At 32.7% G+C, this 21713-nt stretch overlaps 1 protein-coding gene across 1 annotated transcript; it reads right to left on the bottom strand.

The window, feature by feature from the left end:
• Positions 1-9887: 9887 nt before the first annotated feature.
• Positions 9888-11891, bottom strand: LOC148606557 (uncharacterized). The gene is made up of 3 exons (XM_088546664.1): positions 11623-11891; positions 10837-10893; positions 9888-10019 (listed from the first exon to the last, which is right to left on the bottom strand). The coding sequence occupies exons 1-3, from the start codon at positions 11873-11875 to the stop codon at positions 10000-10002; spliced, it is 330 nt and encodes a 109-aa protein (XP_088402790.1). The 5' UTR covers positions 11876-11891; the 3' UTR covers positions 9888-9999.
• Positions 11892-21713: the final 9822 nt, after the last annotated feature.

Genomic DNA, 21713 nt, shown 5'->3' on the forward strand with positions numbered 1-21713 from the left:
GTCACAAAGAACTCCATCCAAAGGCAGAATGCTAGCAGTCAAATCATTTGTCTTTCTTGTAACAATCGGGCTTGCCATGGCTGGTAACTATGTCAACAACTATAATCACGGAAATAACTATCCTTACACCGGAAATTACGTGGGACTTAGCAATACCCAAAGCAGCAGTGGATACAGAAGTAGCTATGGTTCTGCCTACCAAGGTGTATACAGAAATACTATTGTCCCGCACCCATATCCATATCCAGTTCCAGTTCCAGCACCGACCGGGAGAAGAATAATAGCCGTTAGAAATAACAACGGACCATTCGGAAACATATTTGGACTCGGAGGAAATGGAATATTCAGTAAGGTTCTATTTCACTTGAATCATTTTGTGTTCAGAGCAGTTGATCGTAGATTATGCTAGATTAAATATTAGCATTCTTCGTGAAAGGATGAATTTGACAAGCAAAATTCCCAAATTTAATTTTTCAAATTGTCAAAGGTAATCATTTTTACCTAATTTCGAAAATATCATGTGGCCCATGCAACACTAAAAATTAAAATACATATTAAACTTTATTCAGATTTATTTTACTCTAAATTATAAAATGTTCTTATTAGTAACATATGTAAATAAATGCAATTAATTTTATTTAAAAAAAAAGTCAGAAAAGAAAAACCTTATGTATTGCATGTTTCAGATCTTATATTTTCACTGGTCTTCCTTCAATATATCTTGAGATTTATACCACAACTTCAAAACGGAAAATAGAGAACTGCTGTTGATGGAGGTATATATAAAAGTTATTCCTTGAAGTTGCATTTGTGTTTTAATTTATGTACAAGTGACAGAACATGAAGAAAAATACTAAACGATGTTATCTATAGAATTTTTTTGGACAGAAAATTAGCTGTAACGACTAAAGTTAGATATGCATTTATGTATGTCATTTAAAGTCGACAATCTATTTATTGAATGAGATTTCTTTAAATGAGTACAAAAATAAGAGACAGACGGGTCTTCAACGGCTGTGATGTTGAAACCGTATTTAGTTGTAATAATCAACGTATTCAAACATTGTTTTTTTATTTGTAGAAACACTAAAGAGAGAAATTAGAGACAAACTCTTTAAGACTAAATAAAGTTTTTATTTTGTATGCATATTGCTTTTTTTGTCTTGAGTGTATGAACATGTCAACAGTAATACTTCACACGAAGTTACGGACTATGTCCTAAATTTGACCACAAAAGCTTGTTTTGACAGGCATTTTTAGTAAAGTTGTTTTTTTCTGTTTTCATGAGCACATAGCTGATGGCAAGACTTATATGCGCCAAATGTAGTTGAGATGGCACAATGCACGTAAAAAAAATACAGGAGACAAACAAACAACAATGAGACTTTATGCCCGAGCTTGCCGAAACTATACAGACTTTTTGTATCACTAGAACTCTAACATATAGGCTTCTGGAACAAGGTTATGTTCCCACAATATTGAAGTCATCACTACTGAAATTTTATGGTCGCCATCATGAACTCGTTATGGATCGTTATGGTGTATCCATCTGCACCATGAAAACAGATTTATTCAACGGCTCATAGTTTTCCTGTCCTCGTTTGTCTACCCCGGACTTTGTAAGAGCAACTTGGCGGGTGTTTCTAGATTAGCAGAATATCTATATATATTAATATAGCCTAGCTGGCCGAGTGGTCTACCGCGCTGGACTTAGTGCAGACGGTGTTGCCACAGATGTCACTGCAGTACGAGTTCGAGTCCTGCGGAGGGAACGATCAAAAATCGCAAATTTGACAGTTCTAACATCGTTGGGAATTTTTCAGACCCTTCTATACGTTTATAATATCTTCCCTGTATTAATTTGATCCGATGGAGCAGTGTAGCAAATAGAGTCGTCACATTCTGAGACGTTTGTATATATACAAGCTAAATACGTCAGCTTAAAACAAGTCTCTCTGTCAAATCAATAAAAGGATAAACAATGTTTCGGTAACAAAATAATTTTAACCAGTCTTGTAAAACATAATAAAAGGAAATATGTCTACCAATCCATCTGTACTGAGGTCTTTGTTCTGTTAAGACTGGTGTTCGTATTATACAGGTTCTAAGTGCATTAACAGTGCGAAGAAAAGGAGTTCATGAGTTTCTGGTTTATTCGTGTTCAGTTCAAACAAATTTCATTATACACAAATGAATTAATGAAAGAACACGAGTTAATGGATCACTTTAAGGAGGTAGACCTAGGGTAGGGGAAACAAGTCTTGAAATCAGTGATATGTTTGTATCATATTCAATTTCACCAAAGCCTCTCAAGCTTCCGTTTGAAGCAGAATAAAATGAATCAAAGTTAATTATATACTTACATAAGACTGATGTTAAATGCGGAATTCAAATGTTCCAATGATTTTTAAAAGTTGTGTCCCTTACCCTAGGTCTACCTCCTTAAAGTGTACCAGGAAAAGGATGTAAAACATAATAGTGAAAAGGAAACAAACTTAACAAGCATGAAGTACTGATAAACAGGCTTTCCGAGACTTTTAGTTAATTCAGACCTATCAACTCAGCGGGTGTTTCTAGAAAAGCAGAGGATGCACACCCAGGAGTTCACCTGGTACAAGCTTCTAGTTTTTAGTAAAGTTTGTGTTGCTTTAATACTTTTCTGTTTTGTACATGTTAGTTTTGGTTCTTGTTTTTTTTATATGTCCTTATGTTCATTGTCTTATCTTCACTCTTGAGTTATGCTCTTTTTGGTTACCGTTCGAATGACGTTTCCCATGATTTTTCTTTCGTACCTGTCAATATAAAAATAGGAGATAAGGTATGATTGCCAATAAGGAAGTCATCCACCAAATACCAAGCAACGAACAATTAAACTTCTACAGCTCACCATGAGGTCATTAATGAGGAACAAAAACCCATACAATAGAGCAAGCTGTAAAAGGTCCCAAAATAAACGATTAAAAACTGTTAATAAAAGAGGAAAGTCGACCGAATCTATAGTAAAAACGTGAAACAAACAAGAATGAACACAAAAAACGACAACCACTGGACTACATGTTCCCGGCTTTTGGACTAGCGCATGCATGTGGCAAGGTTAAACATGTTTGTGAGCGCTTAATTTAGTGTAAATAATTTGGTCAGCTGATGTGGATTATTATGTAGCATTATTTTCATATTAAGCCCTTGCTTTTATTCAATGACTAAACGATTCAACGAGAAAACGGATATAATACCCAGTCATCCAAAAATTGTATTTTTTTTTAACAAGATAAAATTGTTCTTGGTAGTAAACACTAATAAACCATATTAGTAAGAAGTATCAACATTTCTGATAATTTAAGTACAGTTTTGCCTTAAAATCAGGCAGAAGCTTATGACTATTGATTCACGCATACCTTGAACCCAATATTCTTTTGTTTGGAAATCCTTCAGCAGGACTAACAGAAATTGTATTCGACAATAAAAGTACAAAATTGGTCACTGGAGAAATTAACACCTTAAGTTTTGTCACGTTCTACTATAGAAAATGACGGGGAAAATGTCCTACTGTATTGTGTACACTATAACCAGATATAATTTATTCGATACTTAAATTATAATTGATTTAAAGCCAAATATTAAGAATTGGTTCGTAATCAAAACTTTTTTTAATCGCGGATCCAAATTAATTGTAAAAAAGAACCTTGTTGGCCAAAAGGGAAGCAACCAATTAGTAAATTAATTAAATGTCATAATAAAGTATTATAAGAAAGAAAAATATCATTATGGCAATGTAGTGTACAATTATTATGGTATTATGTAATTATAACAAGCCGCAACTGAATACACTGTATCATGTATTATACAGCTTAAGATAAACAAACTCCACAATATAGCAGGCAACATATTCCAAAGATAATGATACAGTAGGAAAAAATGATTTTCTTGGTATCCAAATCTTGGATTTCTCTCTAAACCGAACCCTGAAATATCCAAAAACCTATCTTAACCAGACACTTATTAAATACCCTTTGTCAGTCTAACTGTATTTTGAACCCATGTAAACCGAACACGTGTCTTTACCAAACCCATCTCTCAATCCATAATGAGTTCGGTTTAGAATAATTTTATTGTACGTTTTTTTAGCTTTAAAAATTAAAAAATACCAATCATAATTTATGAATAACGGAAAGCTATATTTGTGCATAGATTGGATTGCACTTATTTCTTCAGTATGTCTTCCATATTCATTTGTAAGCTATATTTACATTAAAGCATTTCAATTTTTCACAGTGCAATTCTAAAACAAAATGGAAATATAAAAAGATAAAAAGATAATTGATTATTTTTATATAAAAAAGGAGATAATGCTGAAATACAAAGAAAAGCTTTTATGTCTGTTTTCCATGTCTGGTCTTTGTCCTTGGATTACATTCTTTACCGCTATAACCTTGGTTCCCTTGATTACTCTTTAAACATACAGTAAACACAAGAAAATACCCAGTAAGCAAAATGAAAACACTACAGAAAATGATATACGAAAGATGCTTACTGAATTACGGGTGAAGATTGTATTGTTTACAGAGGATAATTGGTATTGACAATATTTAGACATATGTGTAATTTTTACACCTGTCTATCCATCCAATTTTATACACATTACTGGGTAACTATTTTTAATTCAGGTAAACAGAGGGTAATTTTTTTTTCAGTCTGTAGATTTTGTCTGTCAATTTCATACCTTGTTTGAATAATGATTGACAACATGTAATATGTCTAAATTTCAAACACGTCATAATCATTTACTTATGTTTGTAATGATTGTTACCTTTAGGTAATATAATGTATAAGGAATTACTCGCTAATCATATCGATTTGTATCGCAATGTGCCGTATTGTACTAGTATATGAAAAACAACTGAACGAATTTTATTCTCATAGAAATAGAGAAAAAAATAGACAAAATTACATAGCTGTGAAGCATGTGCATGGTAATAATATAACAAAGATTGTAGTGCTTAAGAAAACCAAAAGCCTTTGAGAAGGCAAAAGCTAGGAGAAAATTCCATTATCAGATATTTCAGGAGAATGTAAAATATCATTACACGGATAATTCACATGTAAGTCGTATACATAGATAATGGTGAATCGTCTTTGTCTTGCCCTATTTGTTTGGAAAAATATGTTAGTCTATGAATTTCCGTTTGGATAAATATGTAAACGATTTCTCTTATAGTTGGTAATGAGACATATCAAGTAGAAGAAAGTGGAAAAGTGAAATGTGACATTAAAATAAAAGAACCGACGAATCTGTGAAAATAGACATATGAAGACAATCTCTACTGGCCTTAAAAGAACGGTGAACAATATCGTATAACCGAGTTTACTTTCAACTGTCCCTGAAATAATATCTGTTCAACGAAATCTTCTTCTTTACTACTTAGCCTAAAACTTAGCCTATAACTTATTTATATATTTGTTTAGCATAAATGCATTTAAGTTAAGTATGCATTATATTTATATAATTTAGAATATACTAGTATATGAATCGTTTTAAGAAATGAAAGTTCTGAGAGATCAGAAATGGCAATAACTTATCATTGTAACTTGTCACAGGAAGAAAAGGTCGTGTTGTACACATTCCCCAAATACAAACATAGTTGATTATGACATAAACACACATTTTGTTCCTTATTTCGCATAGGAAGGAGATTAACGAGTCGTTTATTCAAGTTGAACACGTTTTTATTAAGATATCAACGAAATATGTAGTATATCCATATCAGAATTGATCAGAACCGCTTAAAAGTCTAGTAGACATTGTGGTTCAAGTCTTTATTTGGCAGCGTAATTGCCTTTGTAAAACAAATATCTGTGTAATTGTTTCAGTAATCACATCCTAATAAATAGTTATGTTTCATTATGTATTAATTTTGCTTCCCCGGTTTGGATTTTTTCCAGATAACTTTTATAACTTTAACTTACCTTAGACGCTTTACCTACCAGTGCACCTGACCCATGCTCCCAGTTATTAGTTGAGTTCATATTGTTCATTTACTTTTGTTACTTTGTATGCATTATTTAGTTATTTTGTTTTCTTTGTTGTGTGTGTCTGTTTTTCCATATCTGGTCTTTGTCCCTGGATAACATTCTTTTGATTTCCGCTAGAATCTTTATTCCCTTGAATATTCGTAGAATTGAGTATATCAAAATATTTAAATAATCTGCTTTTTTTTCATTTATTTCTCAGTGTTCGTTTGTTTTTCGTTGATTTGTCTCATTTATTCTTGATTCGACATTCCCAATATACAGCTTTTGACGTCTTTAAACAATCAAACCGTAGATGTCATTGCATGTGCAATTTTCAAGAATGCTACTGTTTAATTTCAAAACCTCTCTCAATAGACAAAAAATATGCATATGGTGAAGCCTACTAAATGCATCCGCGTATAACCAAAATATAAAATAATATATAATGTCAGAGGTCACCTGAAGGTCTTCATCAAATGTTTAGTAATCTCTGAAAGACCCAAACAACAAAGTTAATAATAATCCCACGGTAAAACAACGATGACCACTTTTTTAAATTAAAAAAAAACCTTAAAGTAATATGACGACAAAAAGACACATCAATGACCAACATCGCCTGACTGTTTGCAATCTATGGTGGGGTTATGAGGCCTTAACAATCACTCCTTAAGTGTTAAGAAATCTACTTATATATATATATATATATATAATAGAATATCCATTTAAAAAACGCTCACAGCTACCTAAGCTAGTTCAGAACTTATCAAAGAATGTCAAAATAAAAAAAAACTAAAAAAAAAACTAAAAGCAATAAAAGTAATCGGTCACTTTAATTCCAGTGTATTTGATTAGACGTACCTTCAAATACTAAATAGGTTGGTGTGAAATACTCAAGATATCTTATTTTATTTAAATGGGGATGCAATTAGGTGCCAAACTTGCTATTAGTGAATAAAAGATTCACAGAATAGACAAATTTGAAAATGGACTTTTACGAATAAATCTATGAAGGGCAGTTCATAAATCCATTAATTCTGTTTGAAAGAACGTGCTTTTTAACTACTTTTCCGTAAAATACTTGGTGAGCCACACCATTTGCAAATAAAAACCTGGAAGTGTCATTATATTTTTTATCAAAGTTTTGCAATGGTGATAAAAACAGTAAATGTTTTAAGAAGTTTGCGATATTGATACACAATCTTTTCTGTGAGGATTCTTTATAATCTAACACTTTACTTCTATTATGATTAAAAAAGACTCTATTTCAATTGAACTGGTATATTTCAACACATGATATAAATTCGATAAATTCATATCTCATTCAAAACAGCTTTCTGTAGATATCATTTACCTGTCGTCCAAGGTCTTTGAAGTAAGTTAGAAGGAGTCCTTTCGATCGATATTCATTGCGACTACTAGTTTTAAAAAGTAAACAAATATCTACGCCTTTTTCACCATAAAAGGTAATAACAAAGTTCCTTTAGTATAGTACGAAAGAATATTGACTTTAATTAGCTTAGGTAATTAACGAATACATGTATATACGTTTTAAATGAGTTTGTGTTGGCTTATATTATATCTTTAGCGTTTTGCTCATGTAGTAGAACAGGGCTAATCCTTTATAGTAATTCAATTTTCAACTTCTATAGATTTTGACATGTCTACAATTAAATTAAAGATAACCAAATCGTATTGGAAATTGTATGATATTTGAATAATTGTACGGACACATTATTATTCATAAACCCTTTTGTGGTAACTGTAGGATAGTTGATTAGCATGCGTACTGCATGCAAAATACACACTTCCGTGAGGAAAATTCTTTTATTCTACCAGAGCCATACCTCGCGGAAATGTATTCTGAGCATGCTTATCAAATGACCACTAAATGGTCTATCTGTTACATTAAGTAGATATGTTTGAAATCCAAGAGATTTATTTTTATTCTTAAACAAAATGTTAGTTATGCTCAGGCAATAACAAATTAATGTAAAGGATCAACAATTTAAACAGATGTGGGACTAGGCTGTGCAAACTGGTGAAACATCTTATTTTGATTATACTTTCATGTTTACTGTTTCCATGACATCATATTTGGATCAAAGCGACATGTGTTTGCCCTGCAGTAATTGAAGTCAGCAAACCACGTGAAATGAAAAATAAAACATAATTTTATAGCAAAAAAATTTGTTTATGGGAGTGTGTGTATTACTAGGCTTTCATTTATAGAGTAAAACCGTATGAATCGAAACCTGAATAATCCGAAAACTTCCCTAAAGCAGGCATTTAAGTAAGTTCCTTTATTTGAATTAAATTTGTTTGCAACGGAGTTAACCGAACACCTGTCGATACCAGACACATTTTGAAGTCCGAAATGAGTTCGGTTTAGACAGGATTTACTGTATATGATTTTCCCCTCATTTTATTATTTCATATTACGACAGTTATTCTAGTGACTGCTAGAGATGTGAGTTTACCTGTATATTGTATAATGTGAAAATAAGTAATGGGATAGAAACCTTGTTTTTTTCTGAATATATTAATATTCCATTTTTTGTATATGGTACAACTTTTAAGTATGGCTAAGATATCGAAAAGAATCTCAGTAAATAAAACCTGCTCGGACATTTGTCATTTGAACAATTTCATTCGGTTTTGTATAATCACATAAGTATTAATACATTATGGAGCTAAAAAAAGTATTTTTATAAGAGTATTTTAGCTCTAAATTTTATAACAGAGGAAAACCGTCTAAACTTAACCACAAAGAGTCCGAAAACTTTAATAACCTTGACATCTTTTTAAAATATTAAGTGTAAGTATTTGTAAGAATCAGGCAAGATGGGAAAATTCAGAAACATGCATTTCAAAACTCCACAGATCTGACAATGTAATATCACTCAAGGTTACTTTATTTGAAAAGACCATTATTTGATCTCTGCACCACTGGCTTTGCTCAGAATTTTGTCAATAGATTTTTGAAAAATGAGGTTTTCGACAGAGTTATCTACCCTTGAAATGTTCATTTTCAGTGCATTTCAATGAAATTTTAACTCAATGTTCCAGCATGTTTTGGCAAATCTTGTCTGTTTCCCTTTATTCTGATGGTGAAAATAGTCAAATTTAAATATCAAAATGATGTTTTTTATACCACGTTTCGCGTACTGTCTGATTTCTACAGACACTAACACTTAAAGCGTTTGGCATAAAAGAGTAATCAAGGGAGCCAAGGTTATAGCGGTAATCAAAAGAATAATAATAATAATAATAATAAAATCTTTATTTCAAGAGGGTTACACAGTAAGTTTACAAGCTAATCTTCCCTGAGGCCCTCACACACATATCTACTAGAAATTAAAAATAAACAACACAACATAAAAAAAAGCTGATTTGACAATACCAGAATGTAATCCAGGGACAAAGACCAGACATGGAAAACAGACATACACAACAAAGAACATAAAGTAACTAAAATCATACATACAAAGTAACAAAAGCAAATGAGCAACTCGGACTCCACTAAAAACTGGGAGCATGGACCAGGTGCACCGGTAGGGTAAGCGGCCTCTGCTTTTCTAGAAACACCCGCCGAGTAAATAGACTTCACTGTACTGCAAATCATACTGATATAAGTGACATAAATTGTTAAGCCAAATTAAAAGCTCATTATCATAGAAGCATAACATCATAAAAGAAGACTGAAAAAAAAACAACAGATATAAACCGAATGAAAAAGCAAAACATAAACAAAACTAAAAAAGATTAAACTAAGCAACCAAAAAAAATCTAAAAAGTCTTTGACAAAAGAAGAGGTAGCGACACCAAACGAAAACCTAAATGGAACCACAATTTGTAAACAAGGAAGTGAGTAAATTATATTCAGTGTTCAGATGAATTTATTCCACAAAAAATTGTCTTGTTTTATTGAGCACAGTACATCGTAAAGCATCTGGGTTATGGATGGTACAAATGTCTTTTTTATCTATCCTTCTATCCTGTTGTTGTGTTCGCTACAACAAATGTAAATTTAATTAATGTCATGCTTTAAAACATATATAAACATCTACCAATGAAATATTTAATAAAACATGTGACAATCACAAAAAGGTTCGAAATTCTTAAATAATGAATATCTAAATTTACATGGTATAGTGAAACTGAACTGTCTTAACTGAACCTCTTTTGAAATGTAGATAATGTTCTGTTTAGGCAAGTCTTCATTTTACTCAGGTTCAAATTAGATTTGAACTGGAATGAAGAGACTCGTAATAATACCTGGTTTACACAAGCGTTCAGATTATCCAATGTTCGGTTTAGATAGGTTTACTCTATAAAATCTTGTGTACAGATATGAAGCAGTAAGGAGATAATACAAAATAGTTCTTAAAAATGTGTTTTTTTTCTTTTCTTCAAATTTTCATTTTCTTTTGCTTTGCATATAGTATTTCTTTTATATAAAACTTTTACAGCACGTTGCAAAATAAGTACAATGGAACATTTCTAAAACAAAATCTTTTAGACTGTTATGTTTAGTCAAATGTTCAGTTTATGCAGGTTAAAAACATTTAACCTTAAATGAATGGACTTCTTAAAGTATCTGGATTTTGCTTTTTTTTCATGGATTTGTTTTAGATACTATGGCCTTTTTCACAGAAAATCGTAAGAATAAAAAAGTCGTAAGTTATGACGTCACAATACTTTGGTATACTGTGACGTCATAATTTACGACTAATTTTACACTCAGCATTTTTGTGACAACATGTTTCTTTGAATAAACATTTTTGCTGGAAGCCATTGTGTATTTTTATCATTACAAAATATACTCACTGAGATTCATAATTAGCGACATAATGAGTGGAAAAATAATCAGTAATCCAAGTAATCCTGTAAGAGAAATGATACAACAGGCTACATGTACAAATACAGGTCTTACATGGGGCAAACTCCCTTCTCCCCTTATTTCCAAGGGCCTATTCTCAAACCCCACTGCCCAATGCACATCAATATCACTCATTGCCCAATTCTCTATACCCAACTGCACCATTGTCCCTATAATCATTCATAATAGATATTGCCTTCATGTTCGTTATATCTCAAGATCTTTTGCTTATTGTGTTGATAGTAAAGTATCAGTCTATATAAATATCAGATAGGATGTGTTTTATGCATGTCAAAAATCCACCAAACTTACTTTTATTTCTTAGTCAGAAACAGTTACAGACCACATCACCAGTATTAGTTTTTCATTCGGTTGTTGCACTATTGAGATAAAATTTGGCAGTGGAAGAAAATGGAGGTTACTGATTTTCAAAAAAACACGGCATAATTTAGGGAATCCCACGAATAAACATAATTTCCATCAAAAGGCTAATTATGAAGTTACAAATGTGGCAAAGCATTAAACGGATTTTACAGATTTACAGAAATGATGATATAATACAAATTTGTTTATGATAAACATTTTTTTTTGTATTCTGGGAGTGATTTTGTTTTTATCATGCCTAACCGCTATCTTGCTCTTGTGTGCCAAAAAAGAAAAAAATATAGAAAAAAAAACCCATAAAAAAATAGACCACACAAATTGATTATTGTTTCTATTAGCCAAGACCATACCTCCTAATCCTCCGCCTAATCCTCCGCCACTTTGCGCTACTCTCCCTCCACCACTGCTGACAATAATTGGTGCTGCAGATCTCTGACTTCCTCCTCCCGTAAAATAAGGAACTGGAACGGGTACAGGTTGGAATTGAACATTTCCAGTATTAGTCGGGAAGCCTGGGAAACCAGTAATGCCAGGAATGCCAAAATTCTGAGCTGAGCTAAGGGAGATTACTCCAAGAAGAAATAGGACAATCTCTAACTTCATCTTCGTGAGCTGTCAAATGGCTGGAAATTAAAAAAAAAATATATATATATATGAATTATCCTTCTCGCGTCTTAACCAACAAAGTATCTATTGATGTAAATTAAAATGCGATTTATTTGTCCAAAGTATGCTCATTCATTACAACATCTTGAGGAAACTAAGCCATCATGTAATTTATGGAATGGTGATAGGTTTCTTAAGGCCACAGGCAAAAATAGTTATATCAACAATGAAATACAGTGAAACCTGCCTAAACCAAAACCTGAGTAATTTAAACCAAACCCTCAGTAATCAATAAAACCTGCCTAAACCAAATCCTGACTAATCCAAAAAACCTGCCTAAACCAAATCCTGAGTAATCCAAAAGCCTATTTAAACTGAAACCCGGAGTAATCTTAAAACAAAAAAAATATTTCAAACAAAACATAATTTCCGTAGTTTCAATAGATAGCTTCCGTAGAACCAAGAGATAATTTCCGTAGAAGATTACACAGAAGACTACTTTTTTCCACAGATTGGTATAATTAAGTTCATTGATGTGTAAACAGTAAAAAAATAATAACTCTGCTATGTTGTTTTTAAACGTTTGAATAAAAGGTTTCACAATTTTTAATATTTTTTTACACTAATGGAATAAAATGGATGACCAAGTTAATACTAATAGTGAAAGTACTTTTTATTCGTGGGTACCAATTTTCGTGGTTTAGGGGAAAAGATCAGTTCGTGGATTCTTGAATTTGTGGATTTGACAACACTGTCATACAAACGAATTGCATATTTTCTTTTCGTTGGGAACCATATTTCGTTGTTTACCGAACCCACGAAAGCCACGAAAATTGGTACCCCAAGAATACTTTCATAGTATGTTACCAAAACAACACTGGTAGTTTTATGTTATAAGTAGTTAACAAATAGTAAACATTTTTCATGAAAGATAAACACATCTTTAAAATGAGTTTTAAGTAACTTTATACGAACCTGGGTGGTACTCTACTCATGGAATAAGACTTAGAAGTACGCATTGCATTGACTTACACGTACTTTAAAGGAGATAGAGCCTTTTAGTTGTCCAATCAAAAGCATAGAAATACTGTTCCTGAACCAAAACCCGTTGGCAATTTTTCGATAAATTTCTGAGTGCATTTTTTTGTAGGTGTGTGCACATGTCTTCCGGTTCACTGACACGTCTTAAATGTTCGAACACGGTACGTTTTATTTTTACCTTTCATGTTCATCATGTCAAACGGATATGACACGCTCGAGTAAATGAAAGATTGAAAACAAGTTGATTTAAGACTTAAAAGAGTATTGGGTTATTCTTAGATACGATTTTGTCCGGGTAGTCAGAGATCCATTGCTATACAAAATGAAATTGAATAAAATTGAATGAATAATAATGAGAAAAATGAATAAAATTGGGGCGCCTGAACAAGCTCCCTTTGATATCGGTATCGGTCTCCAATGACCCTTATCGAAATAAGTACGGTATGACATGCTTCTCTGATGACAAGTTATCAAAATCAGTATCGATATCAAGTGCTTCTTTAATGGCTTTTTGCCGATATGCAAGGTTCTTTTTAAATTCAAATTTATTGATTGTTACCTGGAAGGAGCTAATACCAAGATTGAAGCTATATTTCGTATTCAGATATGCATGATATCTATTCTTGGGGTATACATGTAGATATCAAGTACTCTCGGGGTTCAATATCAATTGTTCATTAACTTCTCGTAGGATTTGACATATGATAGGTAAGTTGTCACTAAAACAATGAGATATGTCCTTTATCAAAAAATGTAGATTAGAGGTTACATGGTACCAATTGATTTCTTTTTATAAGCTTTTAAAACAAAATGACAACAAGCATGATTAAAAAAAAAAAAAAACCAGGATATTCTTGAACTAAGCACAAATAAAAGAACAGGAAAATAGACAAAAATACAAATAATACAAATTAATTAATAGAAAACATACAGACAGCTTGGGAGGGTGGACCAGGGTTCAAGCATCCTGTTTTTTTTTCTAAGAACGCCAACCTAATTGTCTCTATGATGACAGATTTGGGTTAAACAGAAAAGTTTAACCATGACAATATGAGCAAGTCTCTTTTCATGATGGAGATAGTCACGATAAACAAGTTCAAAATGGCAAGTGTACATCTTTTTAGTAATGACATTAGTCTTGTGGCAACATAGTATTGATCTGATATTATTTGTATGAGGTCTACCGTGGAACAAAATCTGAAAGGCTCAGGCTCTCGCAAAATGTATGAGCTATAATACTCGCAGGAGTTGAAGCAATGTTTGAATATATAATAAAGATCTCTAACAGCAATTCAATATATCACACAGCACCTTTTTGAACCAGATCTGCCTCAGTAGAATAAAAGAACAAACAGATGAGTAAGGGAACCAAGGTTATAGCGGTAATCAAAAGAATGTAATCCAGGGACAAAGACCAGACATGAAAAAAAGATATAGACAAAAAGAACATAAAGTAATTGAAATCATACATACAAAGTAACAAAAGCAAATGAGCAACTCGGACTCCATTAAAAACTGGGAGCATGGACCAGGTGCACCCGTAGAGTAAGCGTCCTCTGCTTTTCTAGAAACACCCGCCCAGTTGCTCATAAAAAGCCAAGTTTGTGTAGACAAACGAGGAAAGGAACACTATGACCCGTTGAATAAATCAGTTTTCATGGTGCAGATGCATACACCATAACGATCCACGAGTTCATGATGACCATAAAACTTCTGTAGTGAAGCCTTTTTGTTAGAGTTCTAGCGCGATACAAAAAGTTTGTATAGTTTCGGCAAGCTCTGGCATAACGTATGAGTGAATATTTCATACGCAGGTGCTGAAGGGATGTTGCCACAGATGAAAAGAAAGTCGAAAATTCTGACAAGGCATCATGTTTGTCGTAAAGTTTGGTCAATATTTTCCCTTTACCATCTATTTCTAAGTGTAGGTCAAGATATGAGGCTGACTTCACAGGGTCTGTAGTATTCTTTATTTCAAGTTGTTTGAGGTAGATGCGATTTATCAAATCCCCGAAATTCGGATTGTTTAAAGATAATACGTCATCTATATAGCAGAAACTGAGATTAAAGGATCTAGCCAAAAGATTGTCTTTCTTTCGGAGCAGATCAGCTATAAAGTCAGCCTCATAAGAGCGAAGGAATAGGTCAGCAAGTAAAAGAGCACAATTCGTTCCCCTTGGAATGTCTACCGTTTGTTGCAAAAACACGTCCACCACATTGGACAAATATATTGTCGATTAAAAATTCCAGCATTTTGTATATTTGGAAGATGATTTGGAATTATTCTTACAAAGTATGCGGAATCTCTACCAAAAACTATATATTTGTATCTTGGTGTACCATCTTTTGGGAAAAACAACGATGTATAATGTTTTTAAGTCGGAATTTTAACTGAGTATGGGGAATAAAAGTATACAGTGTTGAAAAATCATAGGTTTTAAAGCTATTATATTCAGATAATAGTCTTAAACTGATTGTCTCCAAAAGATCTTTCGAATTTTTCAGGATCCATGTTGAATTAATACCACTACGGGAGTAACAAGTGTTGTGGTAGCACGGCAGACCCTCTTTGACAGTTGTGAGTATAGAAGTTAAAAGTTTTGAAAGAGGTTTGATGGTACATTTTGCAGATCCAGCAATGACACATTGTTTGTATGGATTCTTCTGGAGTTTAGAATCCAGTACATAGCAGTATAGGTCTTATCACTGCTTTTATTTTCTACGTCTACTTATGATAATGAACATAGGATGTAAAACGTTTTTCAGACAAAAACAATTTTGTTTTGGGCTTTGTCTGCTGGTATGACAACATATTTGTCATGTATAGTAGACAATGAGCAAAGGAGTGACCAGATTAATATTTTACGGTTTTTATCCAATTTGATTGGGAATCAATGTTTTCTTGGAATAAATGAATTGTTAATTCAGTATAAGACCTATTGGATTTTTATTTACTAGTAACTGTCTAACATAACCGCCAGGATTTGTTAAAAAAAGATATTTGTTAAATAGATTTGTTTTAATTTGTTAAAAACATAATGTCTGCTATGGCACATGACAGTAGCAAAAAAATCGATAATCGCGCGTCAACTATAGTTTACGATCAGTAATCAGTAATAATTATACATATTTTATGTATTTTCATTAGCGTTCGTTCATTTTGGTTTGGAAAATACTAATTTAAAATTTTTATCCAAACGTTAAGCAAGATTCTGAGAAAGTCAATTCCGCTAATAATAGTTTTAAAGTATAACCAAGTGTAACTTAATCTCATCAATTATTGTACTTATTTGATTTATATGTTCTTTGTGGACCCTGTGATTTGGAAAATAAAATATTCTATTCTATTCTGTTCTATACTACACGTTTTATAGCAAGATCACAAGTCACCAATCATTTTCGTCGTAACTAATTAAGCCTGACAATGATTAATTTCATCGTAAAACACAGTTTTTTGCCAATAGCAGAGTTAAGCGACAGTAAATTCTAGCTTCCGATCGTAAATTGAATTAAGTGCACCAGTAACGCCGTTTATCACAGACAAACTATAATTAGCACCCCGCTAACTGTAGTTTACATTGATAAACCAAGATTATCGATCGTAAACTATAATTTGCGGGCGATAAACTAGGTTTAGCGGTCGCAAACTACAGTTATCGAGCGATAGACCCAGATTATCGATTTTTTGTCACTGTCGCGTGCAATAGTCTGCTTTAAGACAGTTTTTGCAAATTTGGTTAGATTTAAATATGACAAGATAATTAAAGAGATTGATACCTTTGAGTCCAAAATGGAGAAAACTCAGACACCTATTTTTTATATACCCTTACATGTATGTTACACGTGGGAATAGTAGTATTCCAAGATTAACCTTTTTTTTTAAATTGTACATAAAGCTTCTAAAAGTTAAGTTAATGGTTTAAGTCCAGATATTATTTTTGTGCATATATAGATCCCATCTTTAGCATGATAAATGATAAGCATTTTCCTTTCTTCTAGCAATCGGTCAGACCTAACTAAATAAGGAATCAAGAGACAAAGTGAAACTCTTTTAGTCTAGACAGATTTTCGATTAACCAATGTTCAATAAGAAATAACATCGATTCTAATAAGATTAGTTTCTTCATATTTTTGATGGACGCAGCCTATGTATTGGTCATGTGTTTATAACTTTTGTACCATGGCTGTGGTGTAAAGAGCTTTGAAGCAAGTCATAATAGAATATACTTTTAAAAATAATAAAAAGGGACTTTTGGAAGTTTAAAGCGGTTTTGGATTCTTTGGTGGTTTTGTTGAGACAGGTTTCTTTGTATGTTCTGTTTATACAGGTATAACTGCAGCATTTAAGTACTAGTCCATATAAAATTCAGGCACTGCCTTTATCAAAGTAGTTCATGGTTAAGAAAAATCCATCGAACAAACGATGATTTTTGAATCTATATATGCAATATCTTTACGTAACAATTGTGGCTTCCATACCAACCTCTGTACTTTAGAGAAAATAATACATTTAGCTTCCAATTAATTCAACCAAATCAAACCGAATCAAGAACAATAACTCTTACACAGTGCCAGTTACACTTACAATCTACATTTTGTTTCTCAAAAGCACAACGACCAAACGGATAACCAAGACTGCTTATGTGATCAGTAACTGAATAAGAAATAAAAATGAATTCGGTGGGTTTTTCACATGCATGAATCATCTCCTATTTGATTTTCAGAAAAACTGCTACTTAAAAAGATTATCTAGTTTCCATAGCTATCTTTTATGTTGTCTCAAAAATCGTCATGTGACTTTATAAGATAAACTGGCTGAAGTAGGGCAGGTTGTCAATTTGTAATAGAGACAACACAACCTTACTTAAGTTAAAGGAAACAGCTATATTTTCACAATCTTAACTTAAAGAAAACAGAAAAACAGATCTGTCATGTTACTATTTTCATTAAACATTTCGTACTGTATATAGTCACGTTTTTATTATTTTCATTAATATAGAGACGACAAAAAATATACTTTTTTAATTAAATAGTCTTCACTTATAGCAAAAGATTATTTTTTTTCCTATTTTTTCTTTTGTTACTTTGTATGTATGATTTTTGTTACTTTATGTTTTTTGTTGTGTATGTCTGCTTTCTATGTCTGGTCTTTGTCCCTGGATTACATTCTTTTGATTACCGCTATAATCTTGGTTCCCTTGATTACTCTTTCACATTAAAGTACTTTCCTGTTTGACCAAAGGAAACATATTGTACCTTAATTTTTTTTTACTATTCTATTATATGAAATGAATATATATATATTCTTATGTTACTCAAGGGACACTGTCATATTTTGTTATCCCCAAATTGTACTTCTCTTTATAGTCCAACCATTTTCGACAATGGTCTCTAGATCTAATTACAATCTCTTAAAATGACATCAAAGGAACAATGACTCGAACAGTTATGCAAAATAATATAATCCACGGATGACGACAAGAGAGTGAAAATAGACACACACACCAAATATTATGAAATAACCAAAATAACACGTACAAAGACGCAAAAGTAAACGAGTACTTGGAATCCACTAAAAACTGGACAAAATGTACCAAGTGCACCAGTTAGATAAGGATCATCTGTTAATCTAGTAGTTTCTATTTCATGCCAAACAAAGGTCTCGCATGTTTGGAAGGAAACTGTCGTAATACAAGTTCTTACACAGGCAAAATTATTTCACATGATTTTCACACGAATTTCACTTGATTTTCACCTGAATTGAGCAAATAAACTAAGTGACAGAGTTCACGTGAAATTCGGGTGAATGGAGCCTTCACGTGAAATTCACACGAAATGTTCACATGAAATTCGTGTTTAGTGAATTTCACATGAAAATCATGTTAATTTCATGTGAATTTCACAAAAAATGCACGTGAAGCTCGATTAATATGAATTTCACGTTAAAAATATTTGCCTGTGTAACAGAAAAAGCTTTTGAAAGTAACTTGTACTATAATTTGGGCATGTAAATTTAACAAGGACATAGTAGAAATTACAAAAGTATACACAAACCATAGACTTCGTCCTCGGTCAATTTAATATGAACAAGTCCGTATATAACATATTGACTTCGTTAAAAGTCCATAATTGATAAATATCAAACTTTTAAGATTTTTATTTGTTTACTTTCTTAGATATAACGTGACGTCATTATGTACCAAGATGAGTATGTTTATTGTTATCACTTTTCCTCCAAACGAATGATCCATAGTAAACTATATATATAAAAAGTACAAAATGGCAGATAGTTGACATATTTTTTGGGGCGATCGACCGGTTGTATATTGCCATATGACCCTCAGCATCATGAACTTTTTACTTAATGCTGACCTTTTTGTTATAAAACACGTGTGTGAATATTTCATTGTAATATATATTTTAATTTTATCTTTCACAGGAAAATTTGCAACATCCAATTCCATATATTTAGGATCAGTGTAGCAAATACATGTTTTTGTGCATTAAAAACTTAATCTATCAAAATGAGACTTAAAACTGACCTAAAACTTAGCACCTTCCTAAATGTTGCATACATTTAACATAAAAAGCAAAATAAGTATGAATCATAAACATATAACATGTTAAATTTTGTTCATTGCGGATATCGCGGGCCAATATCATCACACGCAGCCAAATAAATATTATTTCTTAAAGTTATTTGACTTCAGAAATAACTTTGTAAGTCACACATGTAAGAAGTATAGTGAAACCTTTCTAAACCGAACCTAGAATAAACCGTTAACCTGTCTAAACCGGACCCAGAATAACCCGTTGACCTATCTGAATCAAATCCAGAATAAACCGTAAACCTGTCCAAACCGAACCCAGAATAAACCGTAAACCTGTCCAAACCGAACCCAGAATAACCGTAAACCTGTCCAAACCGAACCCAGAATAAACCGTTAATCTCTCTAAACCGAACCCTGAATAAACTGTTAACCTGTCTAAACTGAACCCAGAATAAACTGTAAACCTGTCTAAACCGAACGCAGAATAACCGTAAATCTGTCCAAACCGAACCCAGAATAAAACGTAAACCTGTCCAAACCAAACCCATAATAAATTGTAAACCTGTCTAAACCAAACCCAGAATAAACCGTAAATCTGTCCAAACCGTATCAAGAATAAATCGTTAACCTGTTTAAACCGAACCCAGAATAAACCGTAAACCTGTCCAATAATTTTAAGAATATTCAGAATGCTCTTTGCCGTCTGCAACTTTTTACTGATGAAAGAGTAATCAAGGGAACCAAGATTTTAGCGGAAATCAAAAGAATGTAACCCAGGGACAAAGGCCAGACATGGAAGACAGACACACACCACAAAGAACATAAAATAACCAAAATAATACATACAAAGTAATAAAAGTAAACTCGGACGCCACTAAAAACTGGGAGCATGGATCAGGTGCACCGGTAGGGTAAGCGTCCTCTGCTTTTATAGAAACATCTACCGAATTGCTCATTAAAAGTCAAGTCCGGGGTAGACGAAAGAGGAAAGGAAAACTATGATACGTTGAACAAATCATTTTAAGGTGCAGGTGGATCCACCGTAACGATCCACGACATTATGATGACGACCTTAAAACTTCTGTAGTGATGATTTCAATCTTTTAGCAACATAACATGTTCTAGAAGCCTAATTGTAAGAAGTATAGCGCGATACAAAAAATCTGCGTAGTTTCGGCAAGCTCTTGCAAAACGTATGAGTTGTGATATGAAAACTCCATACGCAGGTGCTGAAGGAATGTTGTTACGTATGAAAGGAAAGTTCGCAATACGTAATGAAAAGTTATTGCGTTTGTCGTATGCTTTGGTCAGTAGTTTTCCTTTACGATCGACTTCTAAGTGTATGTCAATATATGAGGCTGGCTTCATAGTGTCTGTAGTATCATTTATCTCAATTTATTTGGTGGAGATTTGATGTATCAAATCCCCGAAACTAAGATAAAATGATTATACGTCATCTATATAGCGGAAACTGAGAAAGGATCTAGCTAACCGATGTTCCTTCTTTTGCATCGGATCAGCAATAAAGTCAGCCTTAAAAGAGTGGAAGAATAGGTCAGCAAGTAGAGGAGCACAATTGTTCCCATTGGAATACCGACCGTTTGTTGAAAAACGAACAAATCTTAAACAAACGTGGCAAAATAATTAATGGCATGAAGTCATAATTAGTTGTAGTTTACCGAAAACCATTTTTACAGCAACCGATGATCGTTGAAAGACGAGAATTGCCGAAAATACCGAAGGTCTTTCTTAAGATATTGTTGTGTTCTTAAAAGTTATATTACAGGTACCCCAAAGCTAAATGGGACTAGTAATTATAATCAATTGATTTTTTTGTGTCAAAAACCACTGAGGGTGAGAAGTGTCGACCGCTCAAATGTGGCGTCTTCTATGTGTCACTTGACAATACCATGATTAATCTATCTAGGTACAAGTAAGCATTCATCTGCGCACGGAAATTATTATTCATTGGAATCTTTATTTCGTTATCTGACACTCTCAACGATAATCGCATAAATTATACCTAATGAAAAAAACTGAATCCAAAATATTCCATGGGAACACATCAACTTGATTACTATAATTACCTCGTGCGTGTAAATGACGTCAAAGAAAGTGCTATCCCTGTGAAACTTTTAAATATTTTAATTGGTCAGCGAGAAAACCGACATCTTCCCCGTAATAGTTGTAAATAATCACCCTTAACATTAATGATAATTCTAAAAACTTCGTCTATGAATTTC

This window comes from Perna viridis, chromosome 9, assembly GCF_037379345.1.
Source record: "Perna viridis isolate PV_CMFRI_1.1 ecotype Kerala chromosome 9, ASM3737934v1, whole genome shotgun sequence".
NCBI classification, from domain to species: Eukaryota; Metazoa; Mollusca; class Bivalvia; order Mytilida; family Mytilidae; genus Perna; species Perna viridis.